Source organism: Chelon labrosus (genome assembly GCF_963514085.1).
Source record: "Chelon labrosus genome assembly, chromosome: 2".
NCBI lineage: Eukaryota > Metazoa > Chordata > Actinopteri > Mugiliformes > Mugilidae > Chelon > Chelon labrosus.
The window spans coordinates 128,048-152,268 of NC_140338.1; the positions used below are offsets into that span (position 1 = coordinate 128,048).

Below are 24,221 nucleotides of genomic sequence, written 5' to 3' on the forward strand. Positions count from 1 at the left end.
GTGGGAAAATACTGAAATGATCGTATTACGCCCATCTTAACTCCAAATGTATTTCACTCCATTTAAATAAATAAATAAATAAAATGTTAAATATATGAAGGATGCTTGTCTTACAGAGTCTTATGAAATCAATGGTTCCCCTGTCAGGCAGCTGGATTTATGAGATCAGGAGATTCAGTTTTTAGACCAACACTTGGATAAACTGATCATGATTAATTTTATTGATGTAATTTATTTCAAACAGAGTTGGTAGCTGGAAATATGTGCCTTTAGATCTATAGCTCCAGGCAGAAACAATTTCCAGCGATAGAAAATATAATCCCTGCGTGACCCTTCACAGGACAAGCGGTTACAGAAGATTAATCAATGAAAATAAAGTCAAGTAAGACTACAACTCCCACAATGCCTCGCTGTGCCCGGATTTCACGTGATACGACTCGTCCGCCTCACGTGACCACAGTAACATGCAAACATGGCGGACGTGGAAGCGACGAAGTCTCTGAGCGGTTTGTTGAATGGAATAGCTCAACAAATATATTATAACAACAGCGAAATCACAGAGGAGCTGCTGAAGGACGAGCTCTACCCCGACGCGTCCCAGGAGGAGTTCAAGGCTCTGCTCGAGAAGATGAAAGGCCTCTTAAAGGTAAAACTTCAACCTGGAAGTAACGTTAGGCTGAAATGTTAGCTCCTGAAGTTACAGTGCACAAAGCGCCATTATTTACCTGATGTCGAGAATGAAATAGTCCAGGCGTAATTAAAATCCTTAAATAATATTTTTGAAAGTAGAAGCAGACTTTACTTAGTAAAGGATTTAATGTTAAATAGCCTATTAAATACTGACGTCCAAGCACTAAACTGGTTGACACTTATTAATGATCAGTCTCACCTGTGGGCAGCAGGGGGCAGCACCAACACAAACATCATCACTGGAGTTTAATCTTAATTTAAGAGACACGTGGCTCAGCAGGTAACTCGAAAATGACAACAACAGATACAATACAAACAACAAAAACACAAATGAAGATCATATTCAACATCCAGTTAAATGTTCTTAGTGGCCAAGGGTTTATTATCAGTCACTGTAGATGGAAGGGCCTTTCTAAACAAGTGTAATGGAAATATAAATACTATTATTGTAGTACTTGAGAACAGTATATCAAAAGTTTGGTTGCGTAGCTGCTTCTGCTTTGCGCTGTCATTTTTGTATACACCGATCAGCCACAACATAATGACCACTGACAGGAGAAGTAAATAACATTTAAACTATCTTGTGACAGTTCAGTGTTCTGCTGGGAAACTTCTGGACCTGGCATTCATTGGTGTGGATGTTACTGAGACATGTAGCACCCACCTAGACCAGACCAGGCACCCCCACCTAGACCAGACCAGACCAGGCACCCCCACCTAGACCAGACCAGGCACCCCCACCCCATAGCAATGACACTCCTTGATGGCAGCAGCCATCCCCGGCAGGATGCAGCCTGACACAGACACACACACAAAAACACTTTAGGAACAACTAAAAAAAAAAAAACATGAATGCGTGCATGCAGCGGCAGGCCAAACAGGTTGACAGTCAACAAACAGGAATCTCTTTTCTCTCCAACAACTTTAACAATATCATTCTTTTTTGTACAGATTACAGATACAATTACTTGCAACTATTTACAACTATTTGTGGATCTTTCTCGGCTTCTGGAAGAACATCTCCAGTGCTTTTTTAATGCAAAATCGGACACATCTAGCCCATCTATTTTAAGAAAACTGAAATAATTCCCCATTCATTCTTTATGTACTGTATTTATCGACTTACTTTTATTGCCGAGCTCCGCCCATCGTAAAACAGAGAGTGAAGGAGAAGCGTAGACTCGGGCTGAACGATATGGACAAAATTTCATATCTCGATAATTATGCCAGATATCTCGATATCGAGCGTCCAAACCATTTTTTTAAAGTCCTCTTTCTAGACTGTGTACACAGGTACCATGTCTTTTGCAATGTAGTATGTTATAGCGTCTGTAATGTGTTTATGTCTGGTGGACGTCGACTCATACGGTGTAACGCTACTGGGGCTTCATCCCAAAAGAAGCCCAATCAAACTTTGATTGGGCTTCTTTTGGGATGACTGAGAAGTCTCCGGTGTTTCTCGCAGTACACTCTTGGTGCAGCACACGATGGTGTTGTTTCATGTGGTGAAACATGTTTCATGTGGTGAAACATGTTTCATGTGGTGAAACATGTTTCATGTGGTGAAACATGTTTCTTGTGCTTCGTCGCAATTTTCGCCAAGCGACCATCACGACACCTCGCTCTGGTTTACATCATCATTTTTAAATCCAAAATACCTCCAAATAATGGAAGATGATTTATGTTTTGGCACCAAATCAGATTTTGCACTAGTGACACGGGAATCAATTGTCGCTCCCATCCCAAGCCCACAAAAATACTCCCGTCATATCCCGATCACGTGACTGCCCCCCAACAAAAATCCTGTCCCGCAAAATCACGAGAGAAAGACTCCCAGATCCCGTCCCGCTCCCTGTGTTGTTGTCTAAAGTTGGGTGCAGCGTCACTTTTTAATTAAATTTCAGGCTCTGTCCCGCTCCCGTTGATTATTTGCTCTGTCCCGTCCCTGTCACGTTACTAACAGTGAAACTGACTCCCGTACTGCAAGACTCCCACGGGAATACCGTGACCCGCGGGAGTCCCGAAAAATTGTCACCCTCTATTCTGCACCGCCACCTGCCGCATTATCTTACACGCTCACTTTACTTTATTTCTTTTTAATTTCCCCGCTGTGTGTGTAGTGTGTGTAGTGTGTGTGTGCGTCTCAGTCTCCCTCACTCCGCCCTCATATGTTTGTCATTGGTCTACATCGTTTATATCGTTGCTTTTTCGATATTAATATCTTGAATGTTCATATCTAGATATAGATACGATAACGATATATCGTTCAGCCCTAGCGTAGATGTGCCACGATGAAGAAAATTAGATGAAACATCTTCCCTTAAATTAGATCAGTAACATCATTTTTTATTATAAGACAATGGTTCGGACATGTTCTATAGGAAAAGTGACCCGAGATTATCTTGACTTTCAGGGGGGACACCGGGTGCTGTCGGTGGAGTGATAGGGGAAACACTGATAATGTCCTGTAGTAGTCTGACTTGTGGCTTCCGTCCCTTAGTCTATCGCTACAGCAGATATGGATCACGCCCAGCTGGAGGCCTTCCTCACAGCCCAGACCAAGAAGCAGGGAAGCGGTGGGGTGAGCCCAGAACAGGCTGCCGCCCTCTCTCGCTTCTGGAAGAGCCAGCAGGTTCGGGTGAGGGAGAGCTTGTTGTCTCAGAGCCGCTGGGAGCCCAGCCTCAGGGGCCTGTCCTGGAGGGTGGACCTCCAGACAGCGGCCAGCCGCGGTGATGCAGCACACGGAGGCCCAGTCGCCCTGATGGAGCTGGAGCTCGGCAGAACCGGACAGGTGAGGCCTTATCGAATTAGGTTTAACAGTGACAAGTATGGCCTCAGTGTTCTGCAGCATTTTGCTCAAATAAACATTGAGTGTAGAGTCAGTTACTAAATAATTGTTTTCTGAAAAAGTGTTTATAATTTTGACATTAAAAATATTTTATATTCAAGACAGTTAAAACAGTTTACTAAAACTCTGAAATGCCAAGATGGGGACTCATCTTATCCTGGACAGTGTCAGTGATTAACACTGTTGTCAGACGACGTGGCAGCAGAACTGGAGGGTCTGCGTAATTATAATTAGTTGGTATAAAAGCCATGGGTTTATTAAGAGATGTGAACATTATGTTCCAGGAAGGTGTCTGATAAAGCTCAGTAATAACCGCTCAATGTAGCCATTCTTTTATTATTTTGTGTGGGAACTAGGTGAAAAAGGTAAATTCTTTCTCAGGGGTTGGTCTTCAGGGCAACTTCATATTTAGGGGTTGAGTTTAAATCAAAGTGCTGGAACTTTGTTCAGTTTCACATTTGAAACCGTCCCGACGTTCTTCTCCAGCTGTGTCATTTACTGTTGGTACAAAATGGAACAACATCTAATTCAGAAGTTGTAATGTGGATGCTAATGAATAAAACGTTATATTAAGAGTTGTTCGGTAACAATGAGTTTGGGTTTGTGGACTCAAATCAAATCCACAACATGAAACTTATTACTTTGCACTGAAGAATAAATAAAGTGATAAATACAGAAAACACATCTATGACACATGACTCTAACCTCTTCATTGTGTCACGTGCACTAGAAATCAATATAAATGGAGAATGAACATAAATGTGGCACCAGTGCGATGTATAAAATCTTTCAGATACAGGTCAGAAACTATACGCATCAAACAGACTGAGGAAAAATGTGGTCTCAGTGACTTACACCATGGAAACCTAGATAAGTTTTAGTATTTCTGAAGCTTCTCCACATCTGGAGGCTTTTACAACAGTAGTTTATTTAAAGTGGTGTTAAAAACCAAAAGCATCCAGTGACAGACTGTTTTGTGGATGAAAATGTCTCAGATGAGAGAGGTCAGAGAAGAGGCTGCTTTAACTCAAATGTCCACAATTTGGCATCAGCATCATGAATCCATCCCAGCCTTCATTGTATCAACAGTCCACAGGCCGCTGGTTGTGATATAATGGTGGAATATTTTCTTGGCACATTTTGGGTCTACCAGTCAGTTAGGCCTGTCACAATAACAAAATTAGCTGGACGATATATTGTCCCACAATTTATTGCCGATAAACGATATTATTGTCAACATTATTTTGAGACCATTTTTTCACTAATGTAATGATAATATGGCATAATAATGCAAGTACACCCTTTGGTGTGCTGTCCTGGTGAGGCGTTGCTGTCCCTCAGGAGTTTATTTTCCTGATGAATCTGCAGGTCCCAGAGCTCAGAGAAAGCAGGTCAGCAGACTAGAGCAACACACCTTCACTGTACTATGTGACACTAAACTACTGTAATATATACACAATATTATCAGTTCATTCAAATTAATTTAATTATAGCCTGAGGAGCCTGAGGAGCCTGAGGGCTGCAGAAATAGGTGCAGCAGCTGGTATGGTGAATTTAATCATCAAGGTGTCCATAAACTCTAAATTCCCAGAGGAGCTGGAGGACGTTATGTCCTTGGCCACTGAGGAGGAACCTGGTTTTCTTTCAGTTCAGACTGGAAATTAGACTAAAATGTTTCCAGGTGTCTCTGCATTAACTGAATACTACAACATGTCGACTGAGACACAACACGAAGCTGAAACAAGGACCTTTCATCTAAGTAGTGGTTAGATCAGAAACTCGCATGATTATAGTCTGTTTATTTCTAACCAGGTCAAAAGATTTACGAGATGAATCATCTGTAGTTTCTAAACTCTCCAAACAATCTGGTGTGATTCTTAACTTTATCTAAATGAATACGTAATGTTGTCTTTTAATTAGAGCCCCAACAGTAACCAGTCCCAGCACCAAAACAAAAACCTGCATCTTTATCTGTGATGTGTGTCTCTATGAACCTTACATCACTACGTCATCAGAATTACTAATCAATAATCCCAGCACAGTCTGTCTGAAATCTAAACAGGAGCATAGAGAATGTGTGCTAATGAAATGTCCGTCTTCCCCTGTCTCTCTCAGGACTCTGAGTTTGTGTGTCTTGAGTTTGATGAAGTGAAAGTCAACCAGGTACTGAAGAACATGGCTGACATCCAGGAACGCATCGACAGAATCATTCATACCTGAAACTCAACGTGAGAGTTATAGCAGAGCAGTGTGATTCAGACTGAGAGACAACTCCTACAGACTCTTCTCACTAAATGATTTTGGGTTCATTTCATCTCCTTCAATGGCATCGCAAGCAGGCAGGAGTTGTTCAAGACCTCTGTTAGCCAGCATGGATCCAACATGGCTTCTGAAGGGACATACTGAATGTTAACATGTTGTCATTATTGAAAGTGTTGGACTGGGTTACTGTTGTGGCGACAGCAGCAAAGTGTTTAGATTGAATTTACAGCAAACAAAGGTGTGGCCAAGAACATCAATTGAGCAGTAATATTCATAAAAGAATGTGAAAGTTTTTTTCTGTAAATTTATAATATGTCTGAGGAACGTGTTGATATTTCCAACATCTCATTCTTTCATGAAACCCTGCAAGTCCACTTGTCTTGTTTGTTTGTTTTTTTGGATACATACCATGACCTGGTTAACTTCACATACACCTCATTCTTTCATTATGTGTTTACATTTCCTGCATCCAGAATCAAATCGAACACGTCTACACACCAGCAGCTTCCGATTAGTGATGTTTTCATATTGCAGATTTTACCTCATTTGTCTATTCTACTTCCCATGCCATAGCCATGAGCTCACAAGATCTATTTGAAGGCAGCATGAGTTCAAAACTGTGAAGGCTTTGACGAGTCAGCTAAAACTTAATATCTAATGCTATCATTAGTTTGCAATGGCTGGCACATAGCTTCAGTTCCTTCAGTGAAACTTTATCCCTGTAAGAATAATAACATGGAGTCGCTTGATACTTAAAGCAAAACATACTAACCCAGGGTGTGATAGCTGATGATAACTATTAGCCTGTTAGCATTTAGCTGAAAGCACAGGATAGTCCCAGTGGGTGAAGAAGGTTCAGGTTATGCAGATAAAACTTGTTTTTGTTCCATTACTGCATTGGTAGGTAAGTAAAAAGAGTTGTCCTGTCCCTTAAAGACAGTAACAACGACCTGGTGTCTCATTATTTCTTAAGAGGAACCAAAACCTGCAGGACATCGGCACTCGACTACCAGAATGTGACAGAACAGTTCTGCTGTGAAGAGTTCATCAGTTCAGTTTCAGAAATTTAATGTCCCATGAGCATCTTAACTCTCCCCATCAACTCTAATTCTTTCTTTTCATTTAATTGAATACCTGGGATGGTTTCTGGATGGAGACAAACTCCAGCAGCTTTGTTAAGACAACCATGCCCACACACCATGCAAGACTCTCTTCTGAGTCTCTGGATACAGCTGCTGTGTCAGAGTGACATTTGTACTATTATCAGCTGCTCTGCTGAAATCCAAGAGGATGAAGAAAGAAGTTTAACTGGATCTAAAACTGTTGTGAACAGACAAGACTCTGCTGTTCCTAAAATATGTTTAATTGATTAAAAGCTCTTTTGTCATATGCTGTTAAAGGGGCATCAGAAAATGTCCCAGATAAAATTATCTGTATCGTAATTATCAGCTTTATATTTTGAATTAGTACGGCAGACGTTGATTCTTCCAGCTGTCTGTGGAGATAAAGAAAAAGGTTAGAGCATCTCCAAGCGATCTGATGTTCCTGTGACAAGCTGCTAGTATTTGTAAGTCTAATGTAGACAGTATTCGTCAACATGGCCTCAGGAGGAAAATGGTTTATTAATCAGAAATATAGTTTGAATGATGGAATAAAATTGAAATTGATAAGTCACTGCGTTTCTACGAGGACAGATGAACAAATTAGATCTTCACGGGAAGCCATGTTTATTAGTGTAGGTAGATTATTAAAGCATTCTGGAGCAAAACATACTGCCCTGTCTCTTCATTATTTAAAATAACAGAAATGAGCCACTGGTTTATTCCTGCAGTTGCTTTGGGATTTTTGAGTCAACTTTGTAAATGATTTAAAAATCTGAACTAAAGATTAGTTTGGAACGGACACAGCCTAGCGTCCCATTCAGTGATTTCCCTAATCAAACAGATTTTACTGGGGTATTTTTAGGGTTAGGATGAGTCAGAGTTTGGGGATGAGATGGAGGGTTTGAGGTTTAATGTCCCAGTGGCACCAATCTGACGTGTACATGTTGCGCCCCTGAAAACAGGGGAGAAATAATAGGCGTGTTCGACTTCATGCAGATCTGTGCAGATCTGACTTGACGTGATGCATGCTGGGTTGTCATGCTCATAGATCTCGAATATGATTGGTTAAAATGAACTTGTTCTACCCAGCATGCATCACGTCAAGTCAGATCTGCTCAGATCTGCATGAAGTCGAACGCGCCTAATGACCATTGACTGTATATGACGCGATCTTTCCTCAGTAACTTTTTACTGGCATGAGGAAAATATCGCGAGTTCCCCAGGTACGCGAGCGGAGGACAAAAGCAATCGATCACAGATCGTTCGAGCAAGATTACTGTGTGGATCACAGATAGATTAGGGATCAGATCAATTGAGAAACAATTAAGTATATACTATAAAATAACACTTTTAACAGTTTAACCATCTTTTAACCAATTTGATTATTTTAGACGTTTTAATCAATCTCATTAAATACTATTTATTACCTTTTTAACCTTTAAATCCTACAGATTTTTAATATTATCACCCATGAAATTACTTCTCTGTTCTAGAAAGAAATAGGTTATTCTTTTAATGTGTCACATACAACTATAATCTTGGGTTTCAGCTGCTCCACAGCAGCGGGGCAGCATATTCACATGACTAGAGTGTCTTCAGTCAACGTACCTCAAGCATCACCTGGCTGACATTTAGTTTGATTTACACAAACATTATTACATTTACAGTTAAATATACAGTAAACCAGTTTTCCCACTCATCTATTCAGCAATTAAACACTTCTTGAATAGTTTAATGCTAAGATTGAGTGTGGGGCCCTTTGTCTGCCCCCAGGGCCTCACACTGTCTGGATGCGCCTCTGAAGACGCTCCAACACAGCACAGTCTGCTGAAAGGGAGGAGTCACTGCGCGCAAAACACAGGAAGGCACGCTCCTGTTGTACCTTTATCCACTCAGAGGAAGGTGGATGTGAGTTAGTTTCCATGTTTGAGTTTAGTTGACAGTTGAAGAGTTAAACTTTTGCATAGTTAATAATGAAAGGAGGATTGTTGCTCGTCCAGTTCTCTAAAACGCACCGTCCGAAAGACTTGGAAGTCGCTTTAAATAAAGGGCTGAACAGCGTGTAAATGTATTTCCCAAATAGGACCGAAGAGCCAGTCTGAAAGGTTTGGGACACTATTTAAATTTGTCTGTTTAAACTTTGCTCTGTGTGCTGTAGTTGGTGCAGGTGTTCATTTATTTATTTTTATATTTCTTATTTAGTTGTTTCCAGACAATGTGTTTAATTCTGATTCAAATTTAAAGACTTCTTTAGACCCCATAAATGAATGAGGACACATTTCACCGTAAATACAAGTTAAGGCTAAAGGTCAAATGGTGGGTCCCTTGACTTCTACACACATACTCGATACAGGAATGTATCTGTTCACACGCTAAAACAAGTTCTCCTGAAAGTCTGTTCCAGTCTGTTAGTTGTCTCCCAGTCATATCCTCAATGATCTGTTTAAACACGTCTTGTTATAGCAAACTTAAATTAATAGAGTTGAACTTGTGATATTTTATAATGAATTAGGTGTAAGTGAGCATTGTGCAGCATTTCTAGAGCCACACAGTATTACAGAGTTACACAGGGGTGGCATTTTAATACCTTTGCAGGTTAGACCAGGGTAAAGTAGCCCATATACTGTTAGCAATATTATACCATTAGCCACAACATTGTGACCACTGACAGGAGAATAGGTCATAATTCAATTAAATTCAATTTTATTTATATAGCGTCAATAACAATACAAATCGTCTCAAGATGCTTTACAAAACCCGGCCTGAAACCCCCAGAGCAGCCTGAAGGTGACAGTGGCAGGAAAAACTCCCTTTTAACAGGAAGAAACCTTGAGCAGAACCCAGCTCATATGGAGGGACCATCTGCCTAAGGCCAGCCGGGTACAATAATGGTATGGCTGATGCTGTGATCTTCAAAGTCTTCCTGAAAGAACTAATGTAGCTGGATACTCCATTCTCACAGCGGTAAACATTGCAGAAATGTCACATTTTATAATACTCTGTTTATTGTTTTACCATTTGCACATAAGGGAGGTCTGACAGTGATCATTCTGTCTTTGGCTCCCAAAGAGCAAAGACCATCTTACTCAAAGATGAAGAAAGAATGTTACTGAAATCCTTTTAGGAAGGTTGTCGCTAGTTGTAGAGTGTATTTATGTTTCATTGTTGTAGCTTTTTATTTTTAGGTATAATTTTATACAAAGAAAGATGAGAGCTAGAAATTGACCAGTATCTACAGACATCTACAAACAAGCACCTCACTGGCATTTTCTTCCGCTTTTCCACTTGAATCTCTGAGTCATTTCTGCAAGTGAAGACATGAACACACCTGACAGGATATGCCCTGTACGCCAGGCATTGAGTTAGACTTCATTTCTTTTTCTTTGTAAGTGCAGCTCCATCTCTGTGTGATTATTTCACATTAGTGCATCAATCTAAAAACATGCAAATGGAAGTTTTGTTTCGATCAAGATGCGTTTACTTAAATCTGCAACCTGTAAGCTTTATGGATCTAAACAAGATGATGATAGTACTTTAAGAACATGGCCAAATGACATTACAGTTTACAAGACTTTAGCTTATTTGACCACAGACATGTAATATATAAGCTCAAAATAATTATTTTTTTTATCTTAATTCAGTTCTTAAATTCCTGATGACTCCAGAACTAGTGACAACCTCCTCCATCCTGGAGCTCATCCACACCATGCCAGTAGAGGTGTGGGTGTCCAGCAGACGTTAGTGACAAATCATCTCTCCATCAGTCACAGGTATGTGAAAGGTAAGTGATGTGTACACAACGAGGTGTCCAGACTTAGCAACTGACAATGAGGCAACATCACCATAAGCTATAGCAGTTAAAACAACCATAGAGTTTAATCAGCAACCTTAACAGCCCTCATGAAGTTAGAGTTTGTTGTAGGATTATTGGATTAGACTGAATGTTTATAGCAGTTTGTCAGTTCTGATAATATGTTCTGATAATAGGTTTATCCAGAATCATCTGAGCAAGCAGTAACTAGTGAGTTTTCTTTGACACAGACAAAATACGCTCTATTTTCTGTACTTTCTTCTAATCTCCTGATAGTAGATATACACAATTAACTTGACCAAACAGCTGATTACTAAGTTGTGACAGCAGTGACATCATGCGGTAAATTTGCTAATTCAAGTGTCCAGTCTCATACGTTTCACTTGCAACTAATAGAAATACTGGATTTGAACTCCATTGCTGTATCTGCAGGGTTTTGAATATCGATGTGCTCTGTGGAATGTGTAGTCGGTATACATTGACGCAGACAGCTGCCAGGAAACTAGTGTCATGTGCACAGCTCAATTGGAAATGTGTGATTCCTTTCTGTCATTGTTGAAGGAAGAAGAGGAGGAGGAAGAAAATGTCCCTGTGCCCATTCCTGGAGGATTAGGGGTGTAAATACAGCCCTGTGTGCTGCTGGTCTGAGCTCTGAAACTGAACAGGGAGAAAGCTTTGAGACAGGCCTGCTGTAACCAGTTCTTCCTGTCCTATTTTGTTAAATGCTTGACGTCCGACCTGCTTGTCTCTATGTTTCCAAATGTCCCTTTATATCCTGGCTTAGTTGTAAGTTTTCCGGCTGAGGTTATGACACTGCAGATGTTTTCTGTCATTATTCTTTTAATGTCTTGTCTTCTGTCTAGATGCAGAGGGGATGCAACATACCGGTGGCCTTTAGAAAAACAAGGCTGATCTGTACGGTGATGATGCTCAACATCTGCATCTGTATCTTGATGGGTGTCTCGTGGAAACTTGGGCAAAACAAAAGTGGAAGCCATGAGGTTACAATCCCGTCAAGGAGGTTTTGGCACTACCAGGTACCGAGTGAGTCATTCTGGAACAAGGAGCAGCAGCGCCTGGACTTCCTTCATAACCCCATCATCAACTCCGCTCTCGTCACCAAATCCCTGCTCATGCTGCCGGACTGGCTGAATGACACTGGACCACAAGACCCCTGTGAACCAGACCCCAGAATTCCCACACAAATCTTGGACTACAACACCCTTCCACAGCGATTCCAGGATTTTCTTTTGCACATCCACTGCAGGACATATCCCATGCTAATCAATCAGCCCCATGTCTGTGACAGAAAACCCTTCCTGCTACTGGCGGTCAAGTCTCTGATCCCACACTTTGACCGGCGGCAGGCTATCCGTGAAACATGGGGTAGAGCTGGTGTCATAGCCAATCGGACTGTAGTGACGGTATTCTTGCTGGGTAACACCTTGTCGTTGGACCACTTCCCAGATATGCTGTGGATGCTGGGCCATGAGGCGAAGCTTCACAAAGACCTACTCCATTGGGACTATAGGGACACTTTCTTCAACCTCACCGTGAAGGAGGTCCTTTTTCTGGAGTGGCTCAGCAAACATTGTCCTCAAGCGAAGTATATTCTGAAAGGTGATGATGACGTCTTTGTTAACACCTTACGAATCATTGACTTTCTGGAAGGCTTGTCGGACGTCAGGGCCAAGGATTTGTTCATAGGTGATGTTATCAACAACGCAGGTCCGCACCGAGACCGGAAATTGAAGTACTTTGTCCCTGAGAGTGTGTTTGAGGGAGAGTACCCGCCCTACGCTGGTGGGGGAGGTTATCTGTACTCTGGGCAGGTGGCTACACACCTTTTCAATGCATCTCGGCAGGTAGTCTTATACCCCATTGATGACGTCTATACAGGGATGTGTCTAAGGAAGCTTGGTCTGGTTCCTGAAAAGCACCCCGGCTTCAGGACATTTGACATCGAGGAGAAGCACAGGTCCAGCCCCTGCATCTACAAGAGTTTGATGCTGGTTCACAGCCGGACACCACAGGAGATGTTGGAGATCTGGCCTTGGATCATCCACCCAGAGCTGGACTGTCAGTGAACTGCTGTATTCATCATTGTTTATTTGCTCTGCTGAAGTTGACATTTTAAAATCAAAATGTCTGCGTTAGCGTCATTAAAATTATTTATGGACCGTGTTTTTGAATCAGCGCTATGTGTCCATTTTATTTGCTGTTTTTTTTCTTCTCCTTAAACTGTAGTTGATTAAATTCAAATGAAAAAAATAAAGTCTTCTGTATAACACCTCAGTGATGCTAATGCTCAGATAGCATGTGCACAAATTCCAGATTTATTGGATCCTAACTGGACACATACTGAGATTAGCGTGCTGTCTTTCCAGTTTTGGATTGTAAGCTGGTTCATATTGGTGAAGTATGTGTTTAATTATCTTGAACATTGAACTGTGGCTGAGGTGAGGAAATGTATCATTTACAGGGGCTCCCATGTGACCCTACATTATGTTGTTACATGCTAATGTTAATGTGTCAACACACTGGGGCTTGATAATGCTAAATATACGAAACTTTAACTTGCTGCTTGTGGTAATTAAAAGCAGTGGCTCACAAAAGTCTTAATAAAATGTCCCTTCTGTCTTAATGATTTGCCAGATGGCTAATAATCACAAAAACAACTCAGGTTCTCAGTCTTCTTCCTTCAATCTATTGTCTTAAACTTATGGCTTCTTTTAGACATACACATGTCAAAATAAGTAGCAGTACATTAAAAGCATTAAAAAAAGTTTTCCACCCCTCCTCTGTACTATAGTGACCTCTGCTGGATCCAGCTGATGCTAACAACCAGTTACAGGAAACTCAATCAACTAATTAATGGGGTTCACCTGTAGCAGTAAAACTGAAGCCCGGAGGTTCAACTTTCCACACCTTTGAGTAGTTTAACAGAAGACGTTTGATTAGTAAAATGCCACAAAAGAACAGTTTAAATTTAAAAAGTATACAGCTTGTATTCCTACTCATTTTTGGTGTCTCTTGGAGACACTGCAATGCACAGGTAAGCTGCCGTCCTCTCACTGGAATCAGTTGTTTTTGTGTTTGCTTAATTGTGTTTCTTTCTTTGTTTTCATGTCCATAGGTGGACAGAGAAGAAGACAACAGGCCTCCAGGTGAGACATTTGTGTGTTTTAAATTCATTCTTTAGCTTTAAGATTTTGAGAGAGCCTTTAACAGACTGAGCAAACAACGATCTACTTTTCTACAGTTTCCATTTTCCTACGAACTCTTGAGACTGAGCAAAGAAAAGTACATTGTTTAGTTTTACTCATTTTCTTTCACATTAAACCTACACATTCTTTCTGATTATTAAAACATGATGTTGATGGCTTCATTGTTGTGACAATCCTAGCAACGCTGTTATAGAGAAAGTGTTTGTTTCAAAGTGAACCCTGAACTTGTATTGTTTTAATGGACTCTTCTGTGAACTGTTGGAGATGTTCACTTATAATCACTGCTTTGAATTGAAAACTAGTGCATTTGTTTTTTTGATGACATTTATCAGGTTTCACTGCACATTGTTTTTACATTGTGTCATTGTGTTTAATAACACAAGTGACAAAAATCAACTATGATTGTACTGGGTGCCATGTTCCATCGTCACTGTTTCAGGAAATTAGTTTCTTGTTGTGATTGTTTGTATGAAAGATTTACATCTTCAGTAGAGACCACAAATGAGGTACTGAGGTCTGAGAGACTGACTTAGACTTAGATAAACTTTAATCATCCACAAGGCAAATTGCTTGCTCACAGTAGCTTAGTTGCACATAAAAAAACACTCTTGAGAACCACAGATAAAAGAAAGATAAAATAAAAGTAGTATAAGCAAATGTGCAAATTAGCATATGAACAAATGTACAAGAAATAGAGACGGAAGAATATATATATTATATACACAGGAATCATAGTAAGGTGTAATGGTGTCCATTAACATGACTAACATGGAGTTATCTGTTACAGAAAGGTGAGTTGTTGTACAGCTGGACTGAGAATGGTATGAATGACGTCCTGTGGCGTTCAGAGTGGGAGCGGAGCTGGATCAGTCTGTTGGAGAATGAGCTCCGCTGCCCCTCTATAGTCTGGTGTAGTGGATGTGACGGATTGTCCATGATGAAGAGCAGTTTGTCTCGTGTCCTCCTGTCCCTCACTAAGACAAACGTCTCCAACTCACAGCCAATGACATGACCAGACTTATGTCCTTTTTGCTGGTGCTGCTCCCCCAACAAATCAGGCAGTCTGGTAGAAATTCTTCACCAACTTGCTGCATATGTTGAAAGACCTGAGCTTCCTTAGGAAGTAGAGTCTACTTAGTCCCTTCTTGTATACAGCATCACTGTTGTCCCTCCAGTCCAGTCTGCTGTTCATGTGGACTCCCACTACTTCCACCTCCAGACCCTGGATGGTGACGGGCTCTGCTGGTGTCCTCTTCCTCCTGAAGTCAATGACCAGCTCCTTGGTCTTGTCCACATTCAGGAATAGCTGGTTTGCCTGGGACCACTCCACAAAGTCTCCAGTGTCATGTACTCGACCTCCTGTCCATCTCTAATATACCTAACCACTGCAGAGTCATCAGAGAACTTCTGCAGGTGGCAGGACCCAGAGCTGGACTGGAGATCAGAGGTGTAAAGAGTGAACAGAAATGGAGACAGGACAGTCCCCTGTGGTGTCCCCACATTACTGACAACAGTATCAGACAGGGAGCCCCCCAGCCGCACAAACTGGGGCCTGTCAGACAAGTAATCCAGGAGACAATGGAGGAGCTGACACCCATCCTGAGCAGCTTCTCACTCATCAGAAAGGGCTGAACGGTGTTAAAACACTGGAGAAATCAAAGAACATGATCCTCACAGAGCCCTTCCCACCATCCAGGTGAGAGCGAGCACGGTGCAGCAGGTAGATGACAGCATCATCCACACCAACATGAGGCTGATACGCAAACTGAAGAGGGTCCAAGACCATGGTCACTAGGGGTCTCAGCTGAGCCAGGACGAGTCTCTCCAGGACCTTCATGACATGTGACGTCAGTGCAACCAGTCTGAAGTCGTTGAGGCCAGATGGGATGGGCTTCTTGGGCTCCGGCACTACGCAGGACGTTTTCCATAGCACCGGTATCCTTTCCAGCTTCAGGCTCAGGTTGAAGATGAAGTGCAGTCTTCAGGACCCGGGGGTTGACACGATCCGGGCCTGCTGTCTTGCCTTGCTTGACTCTCTCCAGCTGTCTTCTCACCTGGCCAGGCGTCAGTCATAGGGCTGGTCTTCTCAGTGGGGGGGGGGGGGGTGAGTTGGTGGGAGAGCATACGTGATAGGCAGGAAGCGGTTGGTGGTGAGTTGTTGTTTGGACTGATACATTTGTTTGTTTAGGTGTTTTCCTAGGATTTTGTGGACATTAAGAATCAGACTGAAGGGACAATGTATTAGCAGTAATGTTAAATACTGCATCTATGGGTGTTTTTCTTCAGACGAACATGGAGGGGACGGCAGCGCTTTCTTTGCCCTGCGGAGTTGCCACCAGCTGCTGCATGACGACAGTGGTGAGTTTTTCTCCCCTGACTATCTGTGCTCCAACCCTCCTCTGTGGTGCAACTGGACCATTCAGGTAGATGCTGGGAAGAGGATCCATCTTCACCTGGAGGACCTGACCCCCGATGACACCTGCCACCTCAAACAGGATCAGATCCACGTGGATGAGCCTGTCAGCTATTTAGTCAGCCACAAGGTTCTGCAGAAGTGCTGGCAAGAGGCCAAGTACACCTCGTCCTCCAGCACTCTGTATGTGGTGCAGCTGATTGGGGGCTGGCCGAGCACACTGTACAGGGGCTTCTACGGCCGCTACCAGGCATTTGGGCCCCCCGCGGTTTACAACCCACGAGAGGGATTTGCAGAAAGAAGCGAGGAGCCAGCACCGTCTCCTAGACTGATGGACGTTGGTGAACTTGGACCAGTAATGGACAGTGAAGTGATGGAGTCAGCAAATTCCAATGTGATGTATGATTATTATGATCAACATTTAGCCATGGCAGCAGAAGAGGTCACGGACACAGCTGGTGAGGTGAGTGGACAAGGTGAGTGGTGGCAAAGTCTGCACCAGTCTGCACCAGTTGGGGACAGTCAGTTTGGCTAGTTGGCACAAAAATCTGTTCGAGTGTGAGGGGGGGGGTAAAGACACCAAATCTCAGTCGCACGTTTGAATTTTTCGGGCGCAATCATTTAGTGTGAACTGATTACTAAACCAACTGCAAACACGTTGAGTTGTGGTAGGTGCACGAGTGCCAATATAATTTTGGTTGCAGTGTCATCCTCTGGAGAGTTAGATGTGTTCAGTTGATTTGTCAAATCATGTATCGTCTGCTGATCATTCAGCAGTCGCAGTTGTCAAGTGTGTGATCCTTGTCTTTTCAAAGTCTTCACAGACTTTGAAAAGTTGTGTAGTATGTCCCCAGTTTGGCAAACTGAGCAGAGCAACTTATGAGCAGAGCAACATAGCCCCTTCTACTTTGAATGATGGATGTTGAAGCTAAGTTTTTTTTTTTTTTGTTTTTTTTTTTTCTTTTATAAACAAAATGCTAACATGGCTACAACCTGCTGACTGCAACAAGGGTAAATCATAACTACCAGTCAACTTTCTATCATCTTTCTAATTTTTACAATTCACAATTTACAGGTCACAAAACTGTTGGCTTCTGTAAAATATTAATTACCAGTGAGGTGGAAAAGAACAGGGGGTTCATTTTTAACACATCGGTTTCATAATCTTAACAGAGTTAACTTCTTGACAGACACCAGGATAAAAAATGGTCTTCTACAAAAATCAATCTCTTGGTCGAGATGTTGGCTATGCTAATGCATGAGGGCCATTCAAAGCCGGATGTTAGCTGTGTATTTATGGCCAAAACAAATCCAGTCAAAGTCAAATCCAAAAGGATAATTGTTCCATCCTAAAAGAAAGTGTAACAGTAGCAGAAGAAAAGTATTGAGATGTGAGCAAACAGACTACTATGTTCATTTGCCACTAAGTGAGAGACTGAGTGTGTTGACTGTGTTTTTCCTTCATTATTCATTCTACTTAAAATGTTTATTGCTGTTACTTCTTTAAAGAAAGTACCTGACAATAGAAAGAACTCACATCAGTTGTTTTCCACTAATCACTTCTAACATCCATTTGTTAAAAGAAGAGCTGAAGAGTCATAAAGGGTAGAGTCAAAGTTTCTTATTGTCTTTGAACATTTAATCTTTTGCCTTTTTTGTACTCATTTGCTACTAAAGAGCAGATACTACTGTACCCTCTGTTATCTCACAGATTGGTGAAAACCTCCATCCATCCACAGAGAACCATGTCTACCCGTCCACGGCAGCGCCCACAGTGCCAGTGCCCACTCAGGGGATCTTCCGATCAGGACGAGGTGTCCTGTCAGACTCAGCTGTTCATTCGACACCTTCACAGCAGCATCATGAGCCAAGCTCTCGCACCCCAACAGCAATACAGAGGAATGTGGAGGAAGCTGTGGCTGCTGAGGATGAGAGCATCGCACAAAGCTTTTCGGACAAGGAGAAGTCAGCCAACGATTCAGAGCAAGCTGGAGATGGCAGGAACAGGATGGAGGTCAACCAGGCCTCTGACCAGCTTCCCTCCCCCTCTGAGAGACCACAGCACACTGAGCAGAGTCATCCTCACCCCAACATGGTGGAGCCCCTGTCAGAGCACAGAGTGAACGGTGAGTATATCTGAGCACTGACAAGGATGTTTCAGTTTAGTTCTGCAGGTTAACATGTGTAGAATACTTGGATATTTGACTGAATAACTTGGTTCTACAGTGAGACTGAGATTGTAAACATAGATAAAAATTATGAAACATTATATAGGTTGTACTTAATTTAATGTTGTTTCTTTTAGCAATGAGATTGAATTACTCAGACGGTGTTTTAATTTGTTTCTCACAGCAAACGCAAAAAATTTCTCTGAAATGCCACATCTTCCTGGTGGTAAGTGTTCGACTCATGATGTTAAGTTTCTGTGCAGTTCACGCTAAACAAATGTCTGGGATAGCCTTTCTGTTCCTTTTGACCACAAAATTAATATATTTTGTGATAAACTGCCAACAAGCTATCCAAACTAAACACCCTTATAAAAGGAACAAATGTTGTTCAGTTTATGCTTTGTGCTGATCCAAATAAATATACACTGCCTCCTATTGGATAATTACTGCATGGGTGACTATGTTTCAGCTGGCTACAAGTTATTTAACCCCAACTGATGCAATGAGTAGCTTCTCATTTCTTCAACAACCATGTCTAAAGACACATCCTGTGGTCGTGGAGAAGATGTTAGTCTGTTTGAGAAGGGTCAAATCATTGGCATGCATCAAGCAGAGAAAGCATCTAAGGAGATTGTAGAAACTACTAAAACTGGGTTAAGAACTGTCCAACGCATTATTAAAAACTGGAAGGATAGTGGAGAACTATTGTCGTCCAGGAAGAAATGTGGACGGAAAAATCCTGATTGATGGTGATCACTTTAAACGTTTGGTTAAATCCAATGGAAGAAAAAGCCTGTGGGGGCAGTGCTATGATCTGGGGTTGCTGCAGTTGCTCAGGTCTAGGTTCAGCAACATTATGTGTCCAAAGAATGAGGTCAGCTGACTACCTGAATATACTGAATGACCAGGTTATTCCATCAATGGATCATATTCCAAGATGACAATGCCAGGATTCATGGGGCTCAGATTGTGAAAGAGTGGTTCAGGGAGCATGAGACATCATGTTCACACATGGATTGGCCACCACAGAGTCCAGACCTGAACCCCATTGAGAATCTTTGGGATGTGCTGGAGAAGGCTTTGTGCAGTGGTCAGACTCTCCATCATCAATACAAGATCTTGGTGGAAAATGAATGCAACACTGGATGGAAATAAATCTGGAGGCATTGGAGAAGATTATAGAAACAATGATACAGAGAATGTGTGCTGTAATCAAAGCTAAAGGAAGTCCAACCAAATATTAAAGTGTGGGGATCTACTGATGGTTTGCTTGATATGTTGCTGTGTAACAGGTCACCTGTTTGAAGTGGCCATTGAGGTGAATTATAGCCTTGATTTGGAGGAGTCCTGGGACAACCTGGCCAGGTCACTGCTGATGTCAGTAAAGGGTTTGGTATGTTGATTTAAAATAAAAGGTGCTTCTGTGATGGAATATGAGATTAAGACCATCACTGATACGAGAACAACAGTTGAGATTCACCACTTGTGTTTTGTAGATCAGCCAGAAGCTGGATGGTTTGCACACACAACAGTCAATATCTTCAAAAAGAATAAAGAGGTTTGTAGAAAGCAGCTTAATGATATTCTCATGAACTGCAGTATAAGTTGTGTTTAAGTAAAGTTTATGTGGATAAATCTGAAGTGGAACGAACACAGAGTGAACCTGTGGAAATGAATGAGTAAAATGTTCTTCTCCCTCATGAAACCTTTGTGATTCTGGTCTAAAGCGTTGATGGAGTAAAAGATGTAATAGAAAAACTACAAGTTCCTGTGCTCATTGTCATAATGATAAATCTCTTCATGCAAGAGCTCAGTAGCTGTGAGGACACATGCGATATCTCCTGGTTTTGTGTGCAGGCTACATGCAGGAGTGCTGTACATCCTCTGGTTGCAGATTGGACAGGGTTCTGGAGGTCTGCAAGTCCACAGGGCCCTTCACTCCGCCCTGCAAGGCCTCATCGCCAAGGGCGTCAACCTCAGAGGAAACCACAGAACGGCCATCATCATGTCGGTGTCAACTGCAGGTAGAGCAGGGCTCAAGCCTTCAGTCCAGAACACTGTGTAAATGTTACTGTGCATTGATCCACAACGCCAGCATGCAGTAGAATGTGTCCACATCAGGCATGTGGTATATGTACTTTATATCCAATAAAGGTTCAAAAAAGGTATGTACTTTATAGTATGAGATTAAATACGGATATAAAATGGCCAAAGAAAAGCAGCGTTCAATGCAGAAACCAGTGAATAATTGTCTAATTCATTGCCTGATAATTCCCCCAAATTATGTTGGTTATTTAGATTCATTAGTTTTAATCCTAGTTTTTAAGGTTCAGAGAAAAATTAGGGTTATTATACAATTACTGTTGTCATCAGTAATGTCAGGATGCACTGTAAAAACTGTCACTTAGATCTAACTCAAAAAAATTAAGGCAACATTTTCCAACCACTTTTTCGAAGTTTAGCGAACTAACTAGTAATTTGAGTAAGGAGAACCTAATAATATGCATTTGACTGTATGCTAAAATATTAAGTAGCATTTGCAAACAATGGGCAAGAAATTGAGTAAATCAATGAAAAAGCATCAGTATATGAAACTTAATTAAATTAAGTAACATGAAATTAAAAATTAATAACTCATGTACTCCATTTTATTATTTTTTATTTCTTTGTTTTAGTTAGCATTATCATACGTTTAACAAATAAAGAGAGATATCAATTTCGAACATTTATTAAATCACTACCATATCCAAACAGTGGTAAGTAGAAAAACCAAGTCCATCCATATTCAGTGCATAAAAGAACATGAGCTTATAATGTGCTGCTTAGGAAAACACCATAAGTACATAATAAAAACATTTCTACATTAACACTTTTGCAACAATTTACAAGCATGAACATCTGACCTCATATTAGCAGAACATCTTTAAAAGATATTAGCAGAGCATTTAAAACAACACGGGCAATCTAAATGAATGCATGGCAAGGCGTGGCTGTGTCCAAAGGTCCTTCATCACGGATCCAACTTTAGGCAATAATCCAAAACATCATGTAAAACCCCCACTGACTTTTTGTGATGATATCATCATATAGCGCTCTTATGTGGCAGTTAACTAATTAAAATATCAAGAGGAAGGATGGTAATGCAAATAACAAGTTAATCAAAAATCTAACTTAAATGGCTTCAAAACGTATCAACAAAGTTAATACACATCAAGAAATCTGGGTTAGGCATTTTCAATCAACAAATACACAGAAAAATGAAATTATGCGTACAGGGGCGGAACAGTGGCGAGGCGGTTAGCAGCACGGATGCCTCACAGCGAGAAGGTCCCGGGTTCGAATCCATGGGCTGACTGGGCCTTTCTGTGTGTAGTTTGCATGTTCTCCCTGTGTCTGCGTGGGTTCTCTCCAGGTTCTCCAGCTTCCTTCCACCGTCCAAAGACATGCTGGTTAGGTTCATTGGTGATTCTAAATTGGCCGTAGGTGTGAGTGTCTCTCTGTGGTAGCCCTGTGATAGACTGGAGACCTGTCCAGGGTGGACCCCCGCCTCTCATCCGATGACAGCTGGGACCCTTAACAGGAATAAGCAGAAGATTAACAGAAGATGAATGAATGAATTATGCGTACAGTACATGGTGAACATACACTTGTTAAACTGTAAAACTGGTATACAGTATTCAAATCAGTGCCGATAATCCATGTTTGCAGCCGATGGGGCCTCTCAGTGAAAAGTTGTGTTAGTGGAACAACTGGAATGACTGACAAATGTGTGAATGTACCACAGTGGGACCAACAGATACTGTTGGATATCCATAGCAAAGCTTCTTGTTAGGACACCTGGAGGAGTACTACTGTTTATCTGTTACTGCAGGCGGGAAATGTGGCTCCGTGCTAAGGTGCAGCGAGCTCCGCTGGCTGAGAATACTGTAGACTGTATTATGGTGCCGGGACGCCGTGGTAGTTTGCACTGCTCACCACAAGCTAATGACTGTTATGCCGACCCTTCGGGTCATTCCACACTAAGCCACACTTGTGCGGATAAACGGTAATATTCGCCAGTGTTTATCGGGTATGTGACAGTCACCACCAGCATGTGTGTGTGTGCCAGACAGACAGTAAGGAAGTCTAAGCAACGATAATGTTTTTTTTTTTTAGAAGTTACGCACTATCTGTATGAAATAAACTACTGCACAAATACATAATTTGCTTATCATAAAACGCGCACAGGTATAGACAGTAGCTAGCTAGCTAGCTAACTAGCTAGGTAACTGGTTGAAGGTCACGAACTGTTGTGTATATTTGAAATGGCGTTGGCGGCCGCTAATGTAGCTAGCATAATGTAGGAAACAGAGTAATGCCTTTGCAACAAGCGCAATACAGTCATGTTAATTCGGACAAAATCTAACTTTGAACAATACAAACTTACTTACCTGAGGTGGGTGAAGTATTTTTTATCCTCAGGCTCAGTGAAAAACGTGCGAAGCTACACTCAGAGAAGATGAAGAATCTGTCCGGGCTCGTTCTTCCGTTGCTGGTGGGCGGGGCGTGTCGTTCTACGTCTGACATAAGCTTTTAAACTGAGTTTTGTGAAATTAATTTATGGTGTAATCCAATGAAATTAATTTTATTATAGAAAATATACACACGTTTTACTTAGCGTTAACTCAAAAAACAAAGAAAAGAAAAAGAAATCAATTTGTTGGAGTAAATATACTTTTAAAAATAAAGTCATATAGACAATGCCACTGAGAGGCTTTTTACAGTGTGTGTTTTTCAGATGTAAATGAGTGTGGGACCCAGCTGGTTCTGTGCGACACTAATGCAGACTGCATGAATGAGTTTGGCTCCTACTCGTGCCACTGCCGGCCCGGTTTTCAGGACGGGTCCCGACTGGGATCTGGAGGAACCATCTGCGTGGATGTGAAGGCTGCAGGTACATTTGTTCTGAGTCAGTCGGACTCCCACTCATAGTGCAGCAAGTCAGCTGTTGACTTCCTGTTGTCTGCCTGCAGGTTGCAGCTCAGGCCTGCCTGCTGAGACTAAAGGCGTCTACGTGCTTTTCTTCCTGCTCAGCTCCCTCATCCTGATGCTGCTGGCAGCAGCCGGCTTGCTGTACCACCGTCACCACAGGGGGGCGTTCCTGGTTCGTTGTCACAGCAACAGCAGCATCTCTTCTCCTGACCCAAACAACAACCGCCACTGTCCTGACGACAACTATTCCAGCCCTGCTGGCTCTGACCTGCCAGCCCCACCTCTGCCTGCCAGGGGCCCCAGAGAGGGCTGGGCCCATGTCAAGGAGCACTGTCCAGCTGTGGACCTGCCACTGCTACGCTTCAGCCCACTGCTGCCACCAGACAGTTACATGGATCCACATGAGGGTGGAAAGATGTGAACATATTCCCTCAGATCTTATTTAGTTTTCTTTCTGTTTGAGTCTGAATGACTACTGTTCACTGTTTGGAAACTGCTCAATTAAAGTCACAACAACACATTTGCATGATGTCCTTGCATTTATCTGCTCTTTACTGTACAAGATGACCAAGGGGCATATTACCTACTCCACCACACATTACTGACAGGGTTTTAAAATGATGCATCACCTCAGAGCGCTCATCTGCTGTTCATTTGATTTGCACTAAGAGCTCTGTTTGGTGAGAAATGGTGAGATAAACAGGGCTGTGCAGTGGCAGCGTGGACGG

At 42.0% G+C, this 24,221-nt stretch overlaps 3 protein-coding genes across 10 annotated transcripts; all 3 read left to right on the forward strand.

The window, feature by feature from the left end:
• The first annotated feature begins 320 nt into the window (after positions 1-320).
• commd1 (copper metabolism (Murr1) domain containing 1) lies at positions 321-8,232 on the forward strand. Its single transcript, XM_084568793.1, has 3 exons — positions 321-646; positions 3,191-3,481; positions 5,654-8,232. Exons 1-3 carry the CDS (start codon positions 473-475, stop codon positions 5,756-5,758), a joined length of 570 nt encoding a protein of 189 aa, XP_084424919.1. The 5' UTR covers positions 321-472; the 3' UTR covers positions 5,759-8,232.
• A 343-nt stretch (positions 8,233-8,575) lies between these two features.
• On the forward strand, positions 8,576-12,801 carry LOC311501612 (N-acetyllactosaminide beta-1,3-N-acetylglucosaminyltransferase 2-like; the record flags this gene model as incomplete). Of its 6 annotated transcripts, none has more annotated exons than XM_084563542.1 (4): positions 8,576-9,008; positions 9,724-10,684; positions 11,276-11,500; positions 11,578-12,801. In XM_084563542.1, the coding sequence occupies exons 3-4, from the start codon at positions 11,465-11,467 to the stop codon at positions 12,799-12,801; spliced, it is 1,260 nt and encodes a 419-aa protein (XP_084419668.1). In that variant the 5' UTR covers positions 8,576-9,008; positions 9,724-10,684; positions 11,276-11,464. The 6 variants fall into 6 exon arrangements, with proteins under 6 accessions (XP_084419668.1, XP_084419667.1, XP_084419666.1 ...); XM_084563541.1 differs by having other exon boundaries at positions 10,545-10,684; XM_084563540.1 differs by having other exon boundaries at positions 8,576-10,684.
• A 737-nt stretch (positions 12,802-13,538) lies between these two features.
• Positions 13,539-24,013, forward strand: LOC311501595 (uncharacterized protein). 3 transcript variants are annotated; one of them, XM_084563511.1, is made up of 10 exons: positions 13,539-13,769; positions 13,851-13,881; positions 16,228-16,830; positions 18,094-18,480; positions 18,707-18,748; positions 19,815-19,915; positions 20,019-20,080; positions 20,380-20,546; positions 23,300-23,455; positions 23,535-24,013. In XM_084563511.1, the coding sequence occupies exons 1-10, from the start codon at positions 13,680-13,682 to the stop codon at positions 23,912-23,914; spliced, it is 2,019 nt and encodes a 672-aa protein (XP_084419637.1). In that variant the 5' UTR covers positions 13,539-13,679; the 3' UTR covers positions 23,915-24,013. The 3 variants fall into 3 exon arrangements, with proteins under 3 accessions (XP_084419637.1, XP_084419636.1, XP_084419638.1); XM_084563510.1 differs by having other exon boundaries at positions 16,228-16,817; positions 18,066-18,480; XM_084563512.1 differs by having other exon boundaries at positions 16,228-16,817; positions 18,066-18,480; positions 23,596-23,748.
• Positions 24,014-24,221: the final 208 nt, after the last annotated feature.

Bases quoted from the DNA above. Each gene is read 5' to 3' on its own strand.
- commd1 (XM_084568793.1), top strand. From the start codon at position 473: ATGGCGGACGTGGAAGCGACGAAGTCTCTGAGCGGTTTGTTGAATGGA. The intron at 647-3,190 runs GTAAAACTTCAA...TCCGTCCCTTAG, and splicing joins AGATGAAAGGCCTCTTAAAG to TCTATCGCTACAGCAGATAT. The intron at 3,482-5,653 runs GTGAGGCCTTAT...TGTCTCTCTCAG, and splicing joins AGCTCGGCAGAACCGGACAG to GACTCTGAGTTTGTGTGTCT.
- LOC311501595 (XM_084563510.1), top strand. From the start codon at position 13,680: ATGCCACAAAAGAACAGTTTAAATTTAAAAAGTATACAGCTTGTATTC. The intron at 20,081-20,379 runs GTTTGTAGAAAG...TTTTGTGTGCAG, and splicing joins TCTTCAAAAAGAATAAAGAG to GCTACATGCAGGAGTGCTGT. The intron at 23,456-23,534 runs GTACATTTGTTC...GTCTGCCTGCAG, and splicing joins CGTGGATGTGAAGGCTGCAG to GTTGCAGCTCAGGCCTGCCT.